The sequence below is a fragment of the Balaenoptera physalus genome (assembly GCF_965194825.1).
Source record: "Balaenoptera physalus genome assembly, chromosome: 3".
In the NCBI taxonomy this organism is placed as follows: domain Eukaryota; kingdom Metazoa; phylum Chordata; class Mammalia; order Artiodactyla; family Balaenopteridae; genus Balaenoptera; species Balaenoptera physalus.
This window is the reverse complement of record NC_138890.1, coordinates 75046300-75065126: the sequence shown is the minus strand read 5'-3', so window position 1 is coordinate 75065126 and position 18827 is coordinate 75046300. Positions and strand designations below refer to the sequence as shown.

Here is an 18827-nt window from a genome sequence, read left to right as displayed (position 1 = left end):
AGACACAAATGCTCCATGTAAATTGTATCTGTTCTGTTCTATGATTGGTATGTAAAAAAGCCATGCTCGCCCCAGTATTCAGAAATCATCTTTGTTAGAAAATGCTGGGCTTTTGAATGTTGGGGAAACCGAAGGTGATGAATAAAGTTTAGGATGTTCTCATCCTTATTGTGTCCTGTACTTCCCAGGATGATGGGGAGTGCATTAATTCTGAAACCCTGTCTTAGTCACTGGCAGTGTTAATTCGAACAGACACAGTATTGCAGTCTTTTAGGGAACAGGGGAGAGATGTGCAGGCAAAGAACAAGCTTGGACAGAAGAGGCAGAGGAGGACCAACACGCTCCATGGGGCAGACTCTCTCGCATTCCTCGTCATTGTGTCCAGAAACGAACCTCTAGCTCTCAGTCCTAACACAGAAGCAGGCCGGTCCTGACAACAGAGGCCGCACTGAGACTTTTAGCACAGGCATGGGAAGGACCACTATTAGGGGAAGGGGAAAGATGTTTGTCTGTGTCAGGTCCATGGAACAAGGCTGACCTTAAGAGAGCCTGATGACAGACATCCTTTGGGAAGGAGAGGACTAGAGAAAATGAAAAAACAACTACCCCCCCCCCAATAAAAAAAGAAAGCAAGAGTAATAATATATCAGTAGCATAAACAAGAAGACAGACCCTGGGAGAGTGGGTTAAGTCTTGTCCCAGGCAGGTTTGCCAGAGGAGAGCTGATCTGTAACCAAGGCCCAGCAGCATTTCCTAGCAGCACTGAATATAGACACAGTTGAGTGTGGCACTGCCTCTGAGCCTGGGCCCAACACAGCCAAGGGAAAATCGTTCTGTGTAACCAGGCTTCCACCAGAGCAGACGAATATATAACAAGGCCTGACATCTTTGCATTCACAACTTGCTAGGTAATATACCCAAACTATCTCCTGATCCCGACCGCTATGGAAACATGATGTAAATAGGTATGGTTTCTTTTTAGTCATTGTTTTCAACTTTCCTACCAGAGGCAACAGTAAAGGCCTTCCAGTTGGCCTGGTGATGAAGACACTATGACAGATTACTTTACAAAGAGATGTTTTAAAACCATTCATGTGTGCCAAGCATCTAATTCATGTTTACAGTTAAAAATAAAAAGGACTGGGGCCCAGTTTCCTCATTGCTAAGCAATCATCCTTCTTGGCAGAGGATGGGAGACCTTGGCATGTATACAGATTGGCTATATGATCACCTACTTGAAAGGACGCATGACAAATTAAGCTGAGAAATGTTGACTTTAAATGTATGAGAACGGTTCTGATCTAGAATAGTGATGACCACCCCAGAAGCAGAAAATGAATACTTAATGGACCTTATGAGTTGTACCGAAGCACCAGTTAGAACTAGTCCAGTTCATTCATGATAGTACTTCAACCCAAGGAGTGAGAGATGGGCAGAGAGGAGAGCTGGATAGTCAAGAAGCTTGCATACCTGGGTAAAGCAGGACAGAATTCCACATTTGAGCCTGCTGCTGATGAGCTTTCCTTCAGAATCCTGTTCTGGAGCCTTGGGGTAGGAGGTGCCGGCAAAGGGGCCATGTGGGCAAGCAGGCATGCACAGCAGTGGGCCCTTTCTCTTGCCTATGGAAGCCAAAATCCCTTGGAGGCAGTCTTTAATTCTGTGGCAAGAGATAAAAGTGTAAAGGCTAAGTGAGCCTGGGAGAACAGAAGGAAATTCGTGTTGAAGTAGAAAGGGTTAATAGCTGAGCTTTATTATGAGGTGGAGGGAAAGCTCCAAGAAGGGCTTATTAAATACAGGTACTTATAGATACTGAAGATATCTTTGTGGACCCCCCCCAAATTTAAGGCCAAGTGTATAAGGCTGCAAGGAGCCAGAAGCACCAGCGAAGGAAGCACATAGATGAGGATGGCTGGAAGCATCAGAGACAGTGAAGGGCTCCTTATAGTTTTCCACCCAAGGCCTTGTTAGGTAGAGGAGACTGAAGGGGGGGTGTGTCCCCCTGGGGAAGTGGGAGGGGTTTAGCCTAAAGAGGACTGATGAAAGTTCAGTATTTCTTTCAGATGTGGTGGTTTACTCTTAAAAATTCTTGAGTATTTTCAATTCCAGTGTATATTCACGTTTGCTTTGATATAAAAATGATCTAAAATGAATTACGAACAAGCTAATGTGGCCTTCAGGAAGAGGTGCCGTGCCTCTTGTGTGGTGATCCCTGGATCCCTGCCCGTGGGCTGCATCCAAGTGAGGAACGTGGACCCGGGGCCAGCACTTGACGGAATCGTTCCAAAGCAAGTTGCTCAAAGCCCAGATCTGACTGTTGTTTTCTTACCCAGTCCTAACTCAAAATAACTCAGAACAGGCAAAGTAATCTAAGGAGAGTGTCCCCTGTCTTCTAGCTCTTCAAATGCTGCCTTTAAAGAATTACCTGAAAGGAAAACTTGATAAAATGACTTCAATTTTGTCCCTACCCCAACTATGAGAGATTTAGCATCTTCTTTGGGATGACCTCTCCCCTTTCTAGTGTGTAGAATATAGTTAGAATTAAGTTGCTAACAAGAATACAAACTGACTGCAAATGCAAATTTACGCCTCCACCAGGGTTATCTTTCTCTCCTCACTCTTCTGGAGAAAACAAATTTTAACTGAGTGTTTGCAATAGGCACAGGGCAAGCCTTGCAAGTAAACTATTGAGGGAGACCCTCCAGGGTTTGCTTGTCTGTTCAGCAGGCCATTTTCCCCCTGGGCTCTGCCATGTGGCCCCTTAGCATGGGGTGTCTTGGGACCGTGTGACAGAACCCCAGCTTGGCGGGCTGTTGGAGTTTTTCCAACATCGCAACAAATCGTTCCCTCTTAAAAGAGAAAACAAAACTTAACAAGCCAGGCGAAACATTCGCCATGTATTTGTATCATTTCATTAGTGTTCATTAACGTTTTTAGTGAAACAGCTAATATTTAATGTTCACATTGGGCGCTATTAGAAGTCACTTCCTCTCCTTGATTATTTTCTTCACTTACAGAAAAGGCAGAGCCACCCTCTTATTCTTAGCCATAACCCTGAGTCAACCATATAGTCAGGGTACGACAACAGCCTCAAATGTTGCTCCTTTGTGTGCTGTCTTCATATATCACCTGTACATATTTTTCACTGTATAACTTTAACTTAATTCTTGTTTTCCTAGGCTTATTTGAAGCAAAAATACTTCTCAAATAGTCGTTTTGATGTGCTGATGTGTTTCTCAATATATTAAATCAAATAAGTATACAACTCAAACTATAAGATAGAAAAAAGTTTCCATCTGCCCCCTAAATCATCCTGTGAAACCCCAGTAACACACATAAAACAGGTAAGACCAGATTACATCATGTCCTACAGTGCCCATAAGGGATTAAACACAGAGGCGGGAGGTAGGTTGGATGGCCTATATTCTGTCAGTGGTAGCAACTCCCAGAAATGAAGTTGGGCACTGAGTTCCAAGGAGGAGGATTTGCGGCCACAGGCAGGCCTGGAAGAGAGGGAACCGGGCCTTTCTCCTGTCATTCCCAAGGGAGGCTGGGGGCTGAAGGAAGAACACGGCTGAATCCATAGGTATGTGGCGCTGGTGTGGAAGCACCGCCGTCCGACTTTTCTCCTGTTCATCCTGACTGGTGGCTGGTGCAAGGATGGAGAGAGAGAATGAATTGCTTTTGGGGGATGAAGCAGAAAGTGCCTACTGAGGGGTAGCAGGATGTGCCATAAAGATTATTTTAAACTGAAGGCAATTGAGAAGAAGCAGATAGAAGACAAGCTTTCTGCCCTCCCACTAGCTGCCTAAGAGCGCAACAAAAATTTGTAAAGGTGTCCCCCTCCTCTCTCTACCAGGAAGTAAGGGAGTTAGTCACCAGAGACAACGCTAGACCCTTATCAGCCCGGAGACAGCACCAGAGGAACCCATGTAACACGAACCTTGTTAAAACCAGCTCTCATCGGCCATTAGTTTCCCCGTAGATTCGCGTCCCACAACTTGCTGACCCCAGAAGCTCAGAGTCCTTTCCTTTGTGTTGTCACTTGTCTAAACATTTATTATAATTACTAGTATCGTTCAGATGCTATATAAGCTTAAGTTCTAACCACCCTTTTGAGTTACTCATCACGGGGTACTCCCGTAAGTACAATGCACATGCTAATAAACTTCCGTTGGTTTTTCTCTTGTTAATCTGTCTTTTGTCAATCTAATTTACAGGGCTGCAGTCAGAGAACCTACCATGAGTGGAGGAAAAAATATTTTCCCTCCCCTATACTACCTGTCTGTTAGTTTCCTCTTCATTTGAGAGTAACTGGAGAGTATTTTCTTCTTGCCCCTACTGTTGCAATAGAATGAGATATATTCGTTTTAAAAATGGATGTCTTTTTTCTTTTTGGGCAAATGAGCATTTAGGGCTGGGTAAATGATCCCTGTGTTTGTGCCTGCCGGACACGAGCACAGTAAAAGAGATGGGTGTTTTCCTGGGAGAATGTGTAGATCCTGCAAAAGTTTCTAGCTGAAGCCTAATGGTACCTTGAAAGGTCCTGAGCAGCTGGCCCAGGTGTGGCCCACAAGATTGGCCGCAGCCATGGTGCTGACCGGGCAGGGGAGCACATGAACATCACATTCAGAGTGACCCTGGAGGGCCCTGGGAAATAGGCTGCTCGTTTTGCCCAGGACCATTCCTGTTCTCCTTCCCCTTGGGATATAAGTATTGTTGGGAAAACTAAAGAAAGAGTGTGACAGTGTGAGAGCAAGGACCATGTCTTAGTATTCTCATCATTAGTTTTTCAGCAAATGATGAAGTAGATCAAAGTTATACATTTGGATGGAATGTTATTGAAGGGCCTAGCGTAGTGCCCCATGACACTGTTTTACTAATAGTTTGCTTACTTTATATGGGCCACTTTTCTGAGTTCTTTACCTATAATAATTCCCTTAATCCTCACCATAAGTTGTCTTCAATATACATTATCCCCAGTTTACAGATGGAGAAACTAAGCCCAGAGTCATATAGCTAGCTGAGGCAGAGCCTTTAAGAATGAGGGAAGCCTGGCTTCAGAACCTGTGCTCTAATGTCCTATGCTATCCCGCTTTGCTTACTAAACATAATATGGATGGATGGATGGGGCAGAGGGTGGAATAGCAGCTTATATGACTTACTGAGATTGATGCATCTGCTCTTATGTGCGACCAGAACCTTAGTGGCGCTAATTTCTCTACTTATGCTAGAAAGATTACGGGGTTTTCTTTCCCTCACGTTCAGAAATGAAATGAATGACACACATAGAAAACAAACTTATGGACACCAAAGGGGAAAGGCGGGAGGGATAAATTAGGTTGGGATTGACATATATACACTACTATATATAAAATAGATAACCAACAAGGATGTACTGTATAGCATAGGGAACTATACTCAGTATTTTGTAATAATCTATAAGGGAAAAGAATCTGAAAAAGAATATATATATATATATATATATCTGAATCACTTTGCTGTACACCTGAAACTAATAAAACATGGTAAATCAACTGTATTTCAATAAAAATTTAAAAAAGAAATGAAATGAATGGAATTTGAACTCGGGATTGCCTTTGGAGTGTTTAGGGAAAATGTTGCCAGGTTCCTTTTAACAACAACAAAAATTGTGTGAACAAGCACTATACGTTCATGAACGTTCATCGTTAAGGCATTAGTGATAAATCAGCAAATTCAGGATCTTTTTTTTTTTTTTTTAATTTTAGAAGAGCAGGCAGGATGTTAAGTAATCTGATTCTTCTTCTGTTTTCCTTGTTATATCTCCTGGTAGAAACCCATTCATAATGGTCAACTTCTTGAAATAGCATATGTGTACATCAACTTTAATATTATACATAATTGGGTTGGAGTTATTTTGATTTTTAGAAACAGTTGTCACAATTGGGTTTTCAAATTAAACCTCTGGGCTGGTATTTGGGTATTAAAATGTTAAAAGCATAATATGGCCTGATCATTCTTCTTTTAGTGACATTCAGGAACCACTATTGAAATATATCCCACTGGGTAACACCCAGTGGTTAGGCTACAGAGCTCTGGAATCAGACACCCTAAGTTGGAAAACCATTTGCAGGCTGTGTGATCTCAGGCAAAGTACTGAACCTCTCTGTGCCTTTGTTTCTTTTTGTCTAAAATGGGCTAATATGACCATGATCATGAGATGACCCATGTAATGGGATCTTAGTACAGCACCTGATACACTGTAAGCACTCAGTGGGTGTTAGGTAAAGTGCATAAGCACACATTAGATAAGTTTCATTTATGTTATACTAAGATTTCATTCAGTATTAGAAGAAGGCCTAGCCTCAGGCCTTTCACAGAATGCAAGCTCACCAGGTATTAAATTTGTATGTTAATTATCCATTGATAGCCACCTGGTGTATGCTTTTTCTGACCTACTATCTACAAAATAATCCCCCCTTAGGCCTTCCACTGAATAAAGCAGGAAAATAATCTGAGGTTGTCTCCTCTACAGTAAGTACAACTGTGGTTTGAAAATAGCCTTTCCATAATGGTACATTATTTTTTTTCTTAGCAGTTTCACTCCTGCAGTCATCTAATACCTTTGAAGCAGATTAAGCCATTAAAAGGTGTTCTAGTGTCTCATAATTGCCAGCAAAGTCTAATCAGATAGCGGTGGCTACACGAGAGCCTTCAAGAAATACTATAAGATAATTAAAACATAAAGGTTATGCAAAAGTAGCAAATCAATAGAGACAGTAAACATGGTTTATCAACAATCCTGAGAACATTTTTTCAATTCTAAAATGTAAATGGACCTGGGTTGGAGCACACAGCTAGGATGACAGATAGGATCCCGGTAACGGTTTAATTAACTCCAGTTTCCTGCATGTTAAAGGTTGCCTCAGCCCACTGGCTCATGTAACAAACCCTCTGAGGATTTCGTTAGCCAGTGTCTGATACAAGACCAGGCAGCCTTCCTTTCCTTACAGGGTTACGTTTTGCCCTACTCCTTTGGAGGCCGTATCAAAACACAGCCCTCTGTTTTCTCTATAAATACACAGATATTTTTAATTTCAGCTCAAATGGTTTGACTTTGTAATCAAGGTAAAAGAAATACACACATACGCTGCCTAAGTAATGAGAACAGTGCGTTGGGAAGAATTGCGTAATTAAAATTATATATTAAAATTCACACGTAGGTGTAGAATGTTAGAAAAACCATGGCAGCTCTCCAGATGATTCACTTGCTTTTTTAATTCTTCTATAATGTAGGCTATTTTATAATTAGCAACAGAACTCTGCCACTTGGTTAGTTCAACTGGATGAAAGGGATAATAAGGAATATTTACTATTAATGGATATTGAAACTACTACTCTGAGCAGCCCCAGTAAAGAATAGTTATTTACTGTTCTTAGCTGGCCATTTAAAATGGAATATAGCCAGTGTTTTGCTTGCAATCATGAATTTAACTAACTCTTACAGGCGAGATAAGGGTAAGCTTTATTTGAAGAATTACTCTCTGTTTTTTAAAAAATTGCTCTGAGGGCCAAGTGTTAGCTAAAAGAAAAATTCTTTTTCCAACCTGGTAGAATTAGGTTTCGCACAATTACCTTTATCATTAGTAAATAAAGGAGTTACTTAACCTCTGCCCTTGCAGAAGTTCTTGATATTTTGCTTAGGAAAGGGCAAGAGGCCCATTATGGATTATTTACTCATTTTCTTAAAAGGTTATTCTTGAAGACTGTGATTCAGAAACACATAATACATAATCTGTGTTAATAAAGATCTATTTACTCCACCATTTAAAGAAGCTGGTTATTATATGATGCTCATTAATACCATGGACAGATTTTTTTTTTTTCCAGTGTTCCCAAAGGAAGGATTATCAAGCTGTCAGTAAAGGACTCATTTTCTTTAAATTAGAAATCACCGAGGTATCCTGTGTAGAGGATATTAAAAGCAAGTGTAGTCATGCCATCTTATTGCAAGATGAGCTAGAGCTAAGTACATCGCTTATCTTTTGAAATGAAATGTCGAAAATGCCAACTACCTGCGATTTAAAAAATTTCTCTCTCTTCCAACACTTAGGCTTTTCATCCTGAAGCAGGAATCTAAGCTTGTCCTTTTAAACAATGATTTCAAGGAAGAAATTTAACACCCCCTGCTTGCAACATCCATTTTTCAATAAATCTATACTTTCTCTGCCCTCCGCCATGTTATCAGTCATCCACATCCCAGAGGAAATGCTTCAGGCTTGGGGTTAAATCAAGGTCCTATCTCCAGTGATTGTCTAGAAAGCTGTCTACATTCTCAAACAAACTTATCTGCATTATATACAGCCATAAGTGCTTCTTGCCAAGTGAAGACACTGTTGTTTTTCTCCATTGATGTCAATGGTAAGATTACTACTTGTCAGTTGAGAATTAAAAGCCACAATTACATTTCATTATAAATTGTAAATAGGTTGAACTTCACAATCAGTTTAGTTCTGTGATGCTGAAATCAACATGGGATATGGATGTCTTATATTCTTACTAAAAAAATAGGTCTAATGAGATGCGTTGTCTTCTTATTTCTCAAAATAATATTTCAAGTTATACTACTTCATACTATCTTTCTTTGATAGTTTGTTAGTTTGCTCATTTGGAAGAAGTACAGTATCTGAAAAGACCACTGTTTTACAACTTCTTGCTTAACAAACAAAAAATAGAAAAAGCACATCTGACATACATTAGTTTTATTAAATAGAAGAATTGTCTCAGACATCAAGGAAGGTTAGTCAAGGTCAAAGATAACTAAACTTTGTGATAAAAACATGCAACACATAACACGTGAACAATACACACATGTGTTCTTTTCCCCCACTTTAAACAAACCCATTTAAATGCTCTTTATAGGTAAATACTTTAAAATACATTGGGCGTTATCTCCTTTAGTGGGATAGAAATACCAACCAGCATGATTAGAAACTAAACAAAGCCCAGTTTACAAAATACGAAGGGTCCCACAATAATTTGCTATAAAATCCCTGAACTGAGAGGTAGAAGAAGGCATCACAGAGAAATACCTGAGCAGGGTGAGGGTAGCTTATCCTACCTCACCAGCTAACCACTGCATAGTTGGAGGGAGAGGAGGGATAGTTTGTATTGTATGTTTAGCCACAAAATTCACAAACTCACTCATTCAATAAATATACATCGAGTACATACTATATGCCAGGTATAGTTCTAGGCCCTGGGGATGTATGAGTTAACACAACAGACAAAGTCCGTGTCCTCATGGAGCTTATATTCTAGTGGGAGAAGTCAGATAAAGAAACACACAACTAATGAGGCACTCTGTGCTCTGGGAAAAACTGGCAGAACAGGTCTTCAGATAGTTGGATATTTTCAGGAGATTTTATGAGCCCAATTCTTGCATCTCCTCATATCTAGAAAAGCACTAAAATCATTAACAGTGACATCTGCTCCTCGTGACTAGCAGCAAATCTCTGCCAAAATGTGTGCTTGACTGCACATACCCTCCTTCACTAAACTCACATTAATATATAGACTGACCTCTCCCCCGACCTCTTCAGAGCAGTTTCTCAGAGCTGCTGGAAATTCTGTCTCCTAGGCTATATAGTCCTCATTTTGCACCAAATCATACTTAACCCACACACAAAAAAAGAGAAACACATAACTATATATATGCCTTATAAGAGTTAGTGCTATGGAGAAATCTGGGGTGGGGGCGGGCACTGTTTTGTACAAGGGGCTCAGGAAAGGTCTCGTTAGGTAAGCTGACCTTTGAGTAGAGAGCTGAAGGGAGTGAAGGGGTGGGCCCTGGGGACATGTGGGGGAAGAGAACTGCAAACAGAGACAACAGCAAGCACAAAGGCCCGGGGGTGAGTGCTCAGAAGAGTATGGAGGGGGCTTCCCTGGTGGCACAGTGGTTAAGAATCCGCCTGCCAATGCAGGGGACATGGGTTTGAGCCCTGGTCTGGGAAGATCCCACATGCCGCGGAGCAACTAAGCCCGTGCGCCACAACTACTGAACCTGCACTCTAGAGCCCGTGAGCCACAACTACGGAGCTCGTGTGCTGCAACTACTGAAGCCCGCGCATCTAGAGCCGGGCTCTGCAACAAGAGAAGACACCGCAATAAGCCCACGCACGGCAACAAAGAGTAGCTCCTGCTCGCGGCAACTAGAGAAAGCCGGCATGTAGCAACGAAGACCCAACGCAGCCAAAAATAAATAAATAAAATTAAAAAAAAAAAAAGAGCAGGGAGTCAATGTGGCATGGTTAGGGGGAAAGTGGTAGGCGATGAGGATAGAAAGGTAGTGGTGCGCCATGAGATGACCTGTGGGTATGCTGCGGGCAGGTCATGTAGCACCTTGAAGGACAATGTGAGTATCTGAGCATTGTGGAAAGAGGAGTAGTGTGATCTGATAAAGGTTTTTAGAGCATGACTATATCTGCTGTGTGGAGAAGAGACACAGGGGACAGGAGTGGAAGCAGAAAGCAGAGTCAGGGGACTATTATAATCATCTAGAGAAGAGATGATTGTGGCTTGGATTATGGCATTGACAACAGAGGAGATGAAAAATTTTAGACACATTTTGAAGGAGCCTAAAGAATTGCCTGTCAGACTGGATACAGTGTTGAGAGAAGGATGGTTGGCTCTAAGGTTTTTGGTTGGCAAACTTGGAAAAATACAATTGCCATTTACAGAGATTGGGATGACTTCCACGGGAGCAAGATTATAGGGGTGGAAGTGGCTGGTACAAGAGCTTGATGGTGGACTTAAGTTTGAGATGCCCATTAGACATCCAGGTGGAGATGTCAAGTAGAGAATTGGATATATGAGCCTAGAATTCAGGGAAGAGGTCCAGGCTGGAGATATTACTATTTTTTTCTTTTATTTTTTGGCTGAGCCGCGCAGCATGTGGAATCTTAGTTCCCTGACCAGGGATGGAATCCGTGCCCCCTGCAGTGGAAGCACGGAGTCTTAACCACTGGACTGCCAGGGAAGTCCTGGAGATGTAAATTTAAAGTCATCCAAATATAGGTAACACTTAAATCCAAGACACTAGATGAGCTCACCCAAGAAGCTGACACAGACAGAGGAGAATTCGGAATGCTGAGCTTGGAATACTCTGTGGCTAGAGTGCTGAGAGGTGGGGAAGAACCAGCAAAGAAAACAGAGGAAGATGACTGGTGAAGGCGGAGGATAACCGAGAAAGAGAATTATTCCAGAAGCCAAATGGAAATGCTTCAAGAAAGGGGTAATGCATTATGTCAATGCTGCTGATACAGAAAGTAAGAATAGAACAGAGAAGGACCACTGGGTTTGGCTCTTTGAAGGTCACTAGTGATCTCGACAAGAATGATGTCAACGCAGGGACAAGAACTAAAGCCTTATGGGAGTAGATTCAAGACAGAATGGGAAGAAAGGAGCTAGCAAGGTCCTATGTCTTGTAGGAGTTTTACTCTCAAGATGAGAAGAAAAAACAGGGAAGTACCTGGAGAGGAGCCTGGGTAGGGTTATTTTTAAGATGGGAGATATTACAGTACTTTTGTATATTGATGGAAATGATCTAGAAGGAAGGGAACACTGATGATGCATGAGAAAGGAGATAATGGCCCACATGTGCATTAGGTAAGCGCCAAACTCTATTAGTAAATTCCACTGTACAGACTGCAAATCCCTTGTGGCCTTATGAGCTCATACAATTTAATATATAGAGAAATGGGTTAGGGGTAGGACTAGATGACTCCAAAGGTCCCTAACTAGCTGACACTATGATGGTCTATGTTCACAAGTCTAAATACACACTCAAAATCAGAGGTAATAGTAACTTTATAAAGAAGAAACACAAATACATCAGAAGTAGCAAGAGTTCAGCACTCCCCTCTGCTGATAAAAGTCATTTTCAAGTAAAAAAAAAAAAAAAAAGATGATAGGATTGGTCTTACATTAAAAATGTATGTGAATATTTCAGGTCATTTACCATCCTGTAGTGTTGGTTCAGATTGAATTCAGAACCCTGAAGACATGAAGAAAGTAGTTTTTTCATGGCATTCCTGCAGCGTAAGTGTTGTTTCATGGTATCTTTGTGAGATTATTGACACAGTCCGAAGTTGTAAGTGGAATATTTTAATGAACAGAATTTTAGGGACCAATGTTGTACTGTCCTATCATGAGAGCCACAAGCTAAGTCTCTCTCTGTGTGCCTCCCCCTCCCACCTCTGAATTATTTAACCCATACTTGAAGTTATGGCCCATTTTTGTAACCATCTATTGTGGCCATCTGGTATAATCCATTACCCCTAGAGTTTGTTCCACTTTAAGATTATATACTCTTAAAGGTTCTTTCACAGTTTTTGTAATTGTCTTTTTTTAAATCAAGGAGACCACAGACTTAAGAGCACGAACAATTTCCTGCAGTTCTGTACCATGATGAGCTAGCACTTGAGTCTATTAATCCTATACTTTCTAGATGTGTTCGTTGGGCCCTTTCATTCATGTTGCTAGAAATATGTGTGTGTGTGTATGTCTATATATATGTATGCTTGAGTGCCTCAATTGAAAGGCATTTATTGTAAGAATACACAGGAAAGTAAGAAAGACAGGAAATAATTTAAACCTTTTTGTATCCAGGTATCATGAGACTACAATGCTGCTCAAGAAACTGGACAATGTTTAAAATATCCCCTGTGAATGTATAATGCCATTGACCCTCAGCAGCAAACTTCTGTTGCCCTGATCTTTGGGTCACTCTATCTCTGTCTTTGTTCTATTCGTTTCCAACAAAAGCATCTCTGTACTCCTCACCACTGGGTAGCTTGTGCATGGTTTTCCAGCCTGGGAGATTGTTTACTTCTGTATCTCTGTATTTTGGCCTACAACTCTTCTAACCACTATCCATTCTACCCAAGATAAAGGCTACGATTAATTTAATCATTTTCCTGGGTTTTCATCTACATCATTGGCTGGTTCTTCGTGGACTCATTTTCAAATCCCAGATCTTCCTGGTCATTAAATGTTGTGGTTTCATGAATATCAATCCTGGTCTCCTTTCTAACACTTTGTCCCCCAGGTGATTTCATTCAGCCATGATGTTGGCTTTGACTAATATCTATATCCCTGTGATTTCATCTGCATAACTGCTTCTCCTCCTTCAGATATCAGCTGAAATGTCACTTTCTCTAAGAAGCCACGTTCGACCAGTCCTCCCTTTCACTATGACTATGTCTTCCCTATAATCTTCTGTGACAAGGACACATTTTGACATATTTGTAGGATACACTGACCACTATCTATTTCTCCCACTACTGTAAGATTCAGGAGGGTAGAGCCTATCTCTGATTGGGTTAAGCACTGTGTTAGTTACCAGCTCCTTGCAGAGCATGGGGCATTTAGTATGATCTCAGAAATTAATGAAATACTGAATGAATCAATCTCTAACTTAGAGTTTTTTCCCTAATGAACAGAGTTCACATGCTAAACAATGTCATAAGCAGGCCCCCATGTCTGATCTATCAGTAGTGATCAGGGAAATGGAGTCACATAAACAAAGAATCTTCTCCATCCATTTTCTTTGGAAGAGGGTTTGGTGAGTGGTAGACCTGCAGACTCTTTCCCAGCACATTCTATCATCTCTATTCAGAGTTAACTATGTCCAGTTTTTCTATATAGGATTGAGTCAGCAGCTAAGAGTATAATACATATTCATCATTGTGACTCCCACTGATATACCTCCGGGAGATTAATGTATGTCAATGACTCACTATACCTTATAAATGTTAATTGACAAGATATATCAGGATAAATGTCATGGAAAAAACACACAAGATAGAATACTGTTTTATGTGTGCTTTGATTTCAGAATTTGGAGCTGCTTCGACAAAGAAGTGTTTATTTTGTTTAAAGATGTTAGACTGGAGTAGGTATGTCAATAGTCTAAGATTAAATAACCTTTTTTTCTGAGAGTTGCAAATACTCTTTTCCCAGATTACTGGGTTTAACACTATTTCTTTTTACTAAGATAATCATTAAAAATTTTTATTAGCTTTGTTTTGAACTCTATCAGCATTTGTGAACTGATTAGAATAAAAACTGTTTAATAACAAGTTAATAGTTATAACTGACTCATAGTTGATAATTAGGAAAAACACTTTCTCTTGCATTGGTATGCTGTGTTATTAACTTTCATTTTCAAGGTCATTTTTTCCCCATAAACTCCCTGGAGTAGCTTAAATATACTGCATTACATAAAAACATAAATAGTTCAAATCTAAATGCAACTAACCAATTTTATAGAATTGAATAATGTTGCTCACGTTATTAAAAAAAAAAAAGATTGTTGACAAATCCAAAGCAATATATACTATACTTGGCAGGGTGATATAAAGGGCTAAAGCTAATTACTATTTTTGGTTTTTATACAAAAAGAATAATGACTTTATTAATGACATTATTAAAAACTAAACAGTAGAGAAAGTTATATAAAATAAAAATTTTAAATCAACCACAAAACAACCATCCAGATATTACAGTGAAGTAATTTGATGAGCATAGATATATATAGATAAAAGGATATATAAATAGATCAAATTTTCTAAAAACTATATTAATGAAATTTTTTTAACTTAATGGGAAAAAGGAAAGATATATGTGAATTAATTGCTGAAACACAATTACAGGCTCTACTTCAAGGAAAAAAATTATAAAAGAACTAAAGAGACCAGAGTTCATTTCAAAAGTCAAATTCTTAAACTTTAGACAGTATTCATCCCTGACCTGCTATGAAAGATGCTGACATTTGGACATTAGCACATTACAGTTTCCCTCTCCTTCTTTCTTCCTTACCCCCTGGTTTTGGTAGTTCTGAATATTATAATGGCAAGGTTTATAACATAGTATATTCTGTAATCATATTACTCTACTTTAAAAAATCTGAATTCTGTATTTCTCTTCTACATATCTAATTCTCTATTCTTAAGTTCTGTGTTTTATTTTTTAAATTTTATTTTGTAGTTAAGTACTTGTTAAAAGAAAGTCTTGTGGGTTGTTATTTCCCATCTCCCTACTTTTGTGGGTTGTTTCTTCCCATCTCCCTACTTTCTTCTCTTTTTAAACCTAGATACCAAAAGACTTTTTTGGGTTTTTTTGAACTTCAATTCAATAATATCATTCAGTATTGCAATTTGTGTCAAACTCTGTTATTATTTTCAAGTGTCTACTAATTTTCCTGTAAGAAGAGTGTATTTTCCCAATTCTTTATCATGGTTGGCCATATGACTTGTATAGACAAATGGAATGTGAGGAGAAATGACATGGCAATATGGAGAATAAGCATGTCTAATATTTTTAAGGTATTACCTATCTGAATTTATAGTCGATGTTTCATTCTTGCAGTATTTCTATTTCTAAATATCTATTCTAAGGCAGTGCTCAACTTTATATAAGCACAGAGGTGTACAGAGGTGTTCAGTACAGCACTGTTCATTTGTAATGGTGGAGCCCTGGGAATAAGTAAATTTAAAAATATATATATAACAAACACCGTTGTATCCACTACCTAGATTCAACGATGGTTTACATGTTTTCCATATTTGCTTTATCTTTAGCTCTATGTGTATGTGTATACATTCTCATTCCCCCCACACCACACACACACACATTTTTGCTGAATCATTTGAAAGTAAGTTACAGACATCATGACACTTCACTCCTCTAAAGACCTCTAAATACTCCAGCATGCATTTCCTAATAAGGACATTCTCCAACATAACCACAGTATAATCATTATACCTAAGAAAATCAAAAATAATTTCCTAACAACATTTAACATTCAGTCTATATTTTTCATTTGTAACAGTGGAACACTGGGAATAAGTATTTATTAATACAAAGGGTAATGTTAAATGAATTGTGGGAACATCCAGAATCCAGACTACTGGGCACTAAGTTGGCACAGGTCTATATTCATTAACTTTTAAAGATTTTCAAGAAATATTGGTAAATTAGAAAAGTAAGTTGCAGAGAAAATTATACAGTAAAATTCCACATATGTGAAACACCAAATTTAAGTATTTTATGTGTTTATACATGCCTAGGAAAAGGCAGAAGAATAAATCTTAAAATGCTAAATATGGTTACTTTTGGAGTGGTGAATGTTATGGAGGCTGAGGAGTGGAGTGGAGTGGGAAGATTTTACTCTAGATACCTAGATTGTACTCTAGGTATTTATACCTATTATTACAATAGGTATACTACAATGGTAATGTATTCATGTGTTATAATGTAATAAACTAAAAGTTTTTAAAAGGAAATCTTATTGTTTAATGGATAACCCTTCACCACTGTTTTGATAGGTGAGGTGGAGAGAATTGGAATCAAAGAGGCAAAGGGAAACCATCATTTACTGAGTAGACATATGCCTGTTACCTGGCCAAGCATTCTTCTTATAGATGTTCATGGCAGTCTCTGAGATAAGATGTACAACCCCCATGTTAGAGATGAGGAAACTGAGATTCAACAATCCTTATTGACTAATACAATAATCACACTATTAGCAAATGGTAGAGTCAAGATCAAGACCCAAGATCTTTCTAACTCCCATATTGTTACACTTCATAAGACAATTGTATCTTTAGTCAACACTGGTTATGTATGTTTATTTTGTAACAACTGTGGTAAGCTATGTGTTTGGGAAGGAGTGATAAGTGGAGTGGGCAGCAGAGCTAGGATTTCCAAATTATCCTCACTTTGTCTTTTTTCTGTAGTACCCTCATATGCTTCTCCTATCTCTTTGTACTTTTGTAAGCTTTTGTACTTTTTTCCCTCCTCCTGGATTTCCATACTTGTTTATTCTTCTTTACCAGATTCCTGCAATTAAATATTCTTTGACTTTACTAGTTAATCCAGATAGCATCCCAAGAGAATTTTATGAAGTTTCTCTATCTAATTTTAACTGCTTTATTAACTTGGGTCATATAACCAAATAATTCTTCCTCTATGTACTCAGCAAGTTAATATTGAGCTGGGGTTTCCAGAAAGAGATTACAAGAGTTCATAAATTTCTTGTTATCTACTCTAAATAACCTCATAAAATCATACCAAGAATACTAACTAATGATGCTAATTTATATTAATATAAATGGAAGCATCCCAGTCTATTTTATAATTATTGGGAAATGGCTTTTGGTAATTTACATGAAGGCTTTACTGGTTCTATTTACTTACCAGAATACATTGACCAATATAATCATTTTTTAATCTCAGAAACTTAAATAGGAACAAAGGCCTTACAATTGTTGTGTGAACAGAAAAGACAATAAATAAATGGCAACGTTTGGGATGGAATGTCTAAACTCCCATCCCTTTCTTTAAGGAGTAACACTGTCTAAGTTCTGGAATTCTTCCCTTTAGGATAGAAGTATTAGAGCAGATATGGGACTAATGTTTCCCCTGAGAACTAAGCAATGACTAAGCATGCCAACCATGACTGCCTCAGTCTGACTAGAACTCAAACCTCTTATTATGCTTCTCCCCACTGAACCCCCTAAAGCTTCTCACTGACCTCAGCTTCTGTCTGTTGCATAATGGCCATGTCTTGCAATTCACTCATCCAAAGCTGCTGTATCACATTAGAGGTTGACCTCTCTTTGGCTTTTAGCCTCCAAAGTCCCAGTCATAGATAAGGGGATATAACTAAGTTTGCCTGAATTGTTTCATGTTACTTAGACAATATTAATAATCAAAATTAGTCTTTGGATGCAACATGCCCATCAATAAAAGCTATCCTGGAGTACTCTGAGTACACTAACAAATAAAACATTCTCACTCTCTGAACACTGGAATTGTTTGTGTTTTTACTGAGAAAAAAGAGAACTGTAGTAACATGTTGGAGGAAAATCACTGATACATAGGCTATCACTTGTTTTACCCTTTTCAACTCAATCCCCTAGGTTAGGTAATAAGTGACAGAACTTCAAAGAAAACCACATTCACAATATCTAGGAAATAGTCTCAAGTGGTCAAGTTGAACAGAAAGTCAACTGTGTTACTGTGAAGGATTTTAGAGATTATGTAATTCAACCCCCTTATTTTACAGATGAGGAAGCAGTGTCTCAGAAGATGAAGTAAATTGTGCAAGGCCAAAATGGATTATTAGAAGCAAAATGAAATGTGATTTAATTATCTGGCTTCTAATCTAATCCTATTCCTAAACTGCATAATGAATCATCAGTAGAGTTTGATGACTGTGAGTGGGCATTTTAAACTTGGAAAAGTATGATTTTTTGGAGTAATAACGTTGTACTGAATGGGTGCAATAATTGAGCTATATCACATAATGTGCATTTTTTCAAATATAAAATATCATAGGTGTCGTTGTACATTTATTTTGTAAATTTGTACAGGTTTAGACAATCATCCCTCAGTATCCACAGGGGATTAGTTCCAGGACCCACAAGGATATCAAAATCTGAGATGCTCAAGACCCTTATATACAATAGTGTAGCATTTACATATAACCTATGCACATCTTCTTGTATACTTTAAATAATCTCTAGATTATTTATAATACTTAATACAGTGGAACAGGATAGAAAGCCCAGAAATAAATCCACACACCTATAGTCAATTAATCTATGACAAAGATGGCAAGAATATACAATGGAGAAAAGACAGTCTCTTCAATAAGTGGTGCTGGGAAAACTGGACAGCTACATGTAAAAGAATGAAATTAGAACACTCCCTAACACCATACACAAAAATAAACTCAAGATGGATTAAAGACCTAAATGCAAGACCAGACACTATCAAACTCT

At 38.8% G+C, this 18827-nt stretch overlaps 1 protein-coding gene across 5 annotated transcripts in view; it reads right to left on the bottom strand.

Moving 5' to 3' along the window:
• LOC309658848 (uncharacterized protein) overlaps positions 1-18827 on the bottom strand; it is a gene marked incomplete at its 3' end in the record, with an annotated part of 424808 nt that overhangs the window by 101799 nt on the left and 304182 nt on the right. For 3 of the 5 annotated variants that reach the window (XR_014262420.1, XM_082457918.1, XM_082457917.1), the window contains exon 3: positions 1471-1657. The exons of the other annotated variants lie outside the window; for them this stretch is intronic. Coding sequence is in view for 2 of the 3 variants with exons in the window: in XM_082457918.1 (XP_082314044.1) it covers positions 1471-1657 (187 nt within the window). The remainder of the gene's footprint in view (positions 1-1470; positions 1658-18827) is intronic. 5 annotated transcript variants of the gene reach the window in all.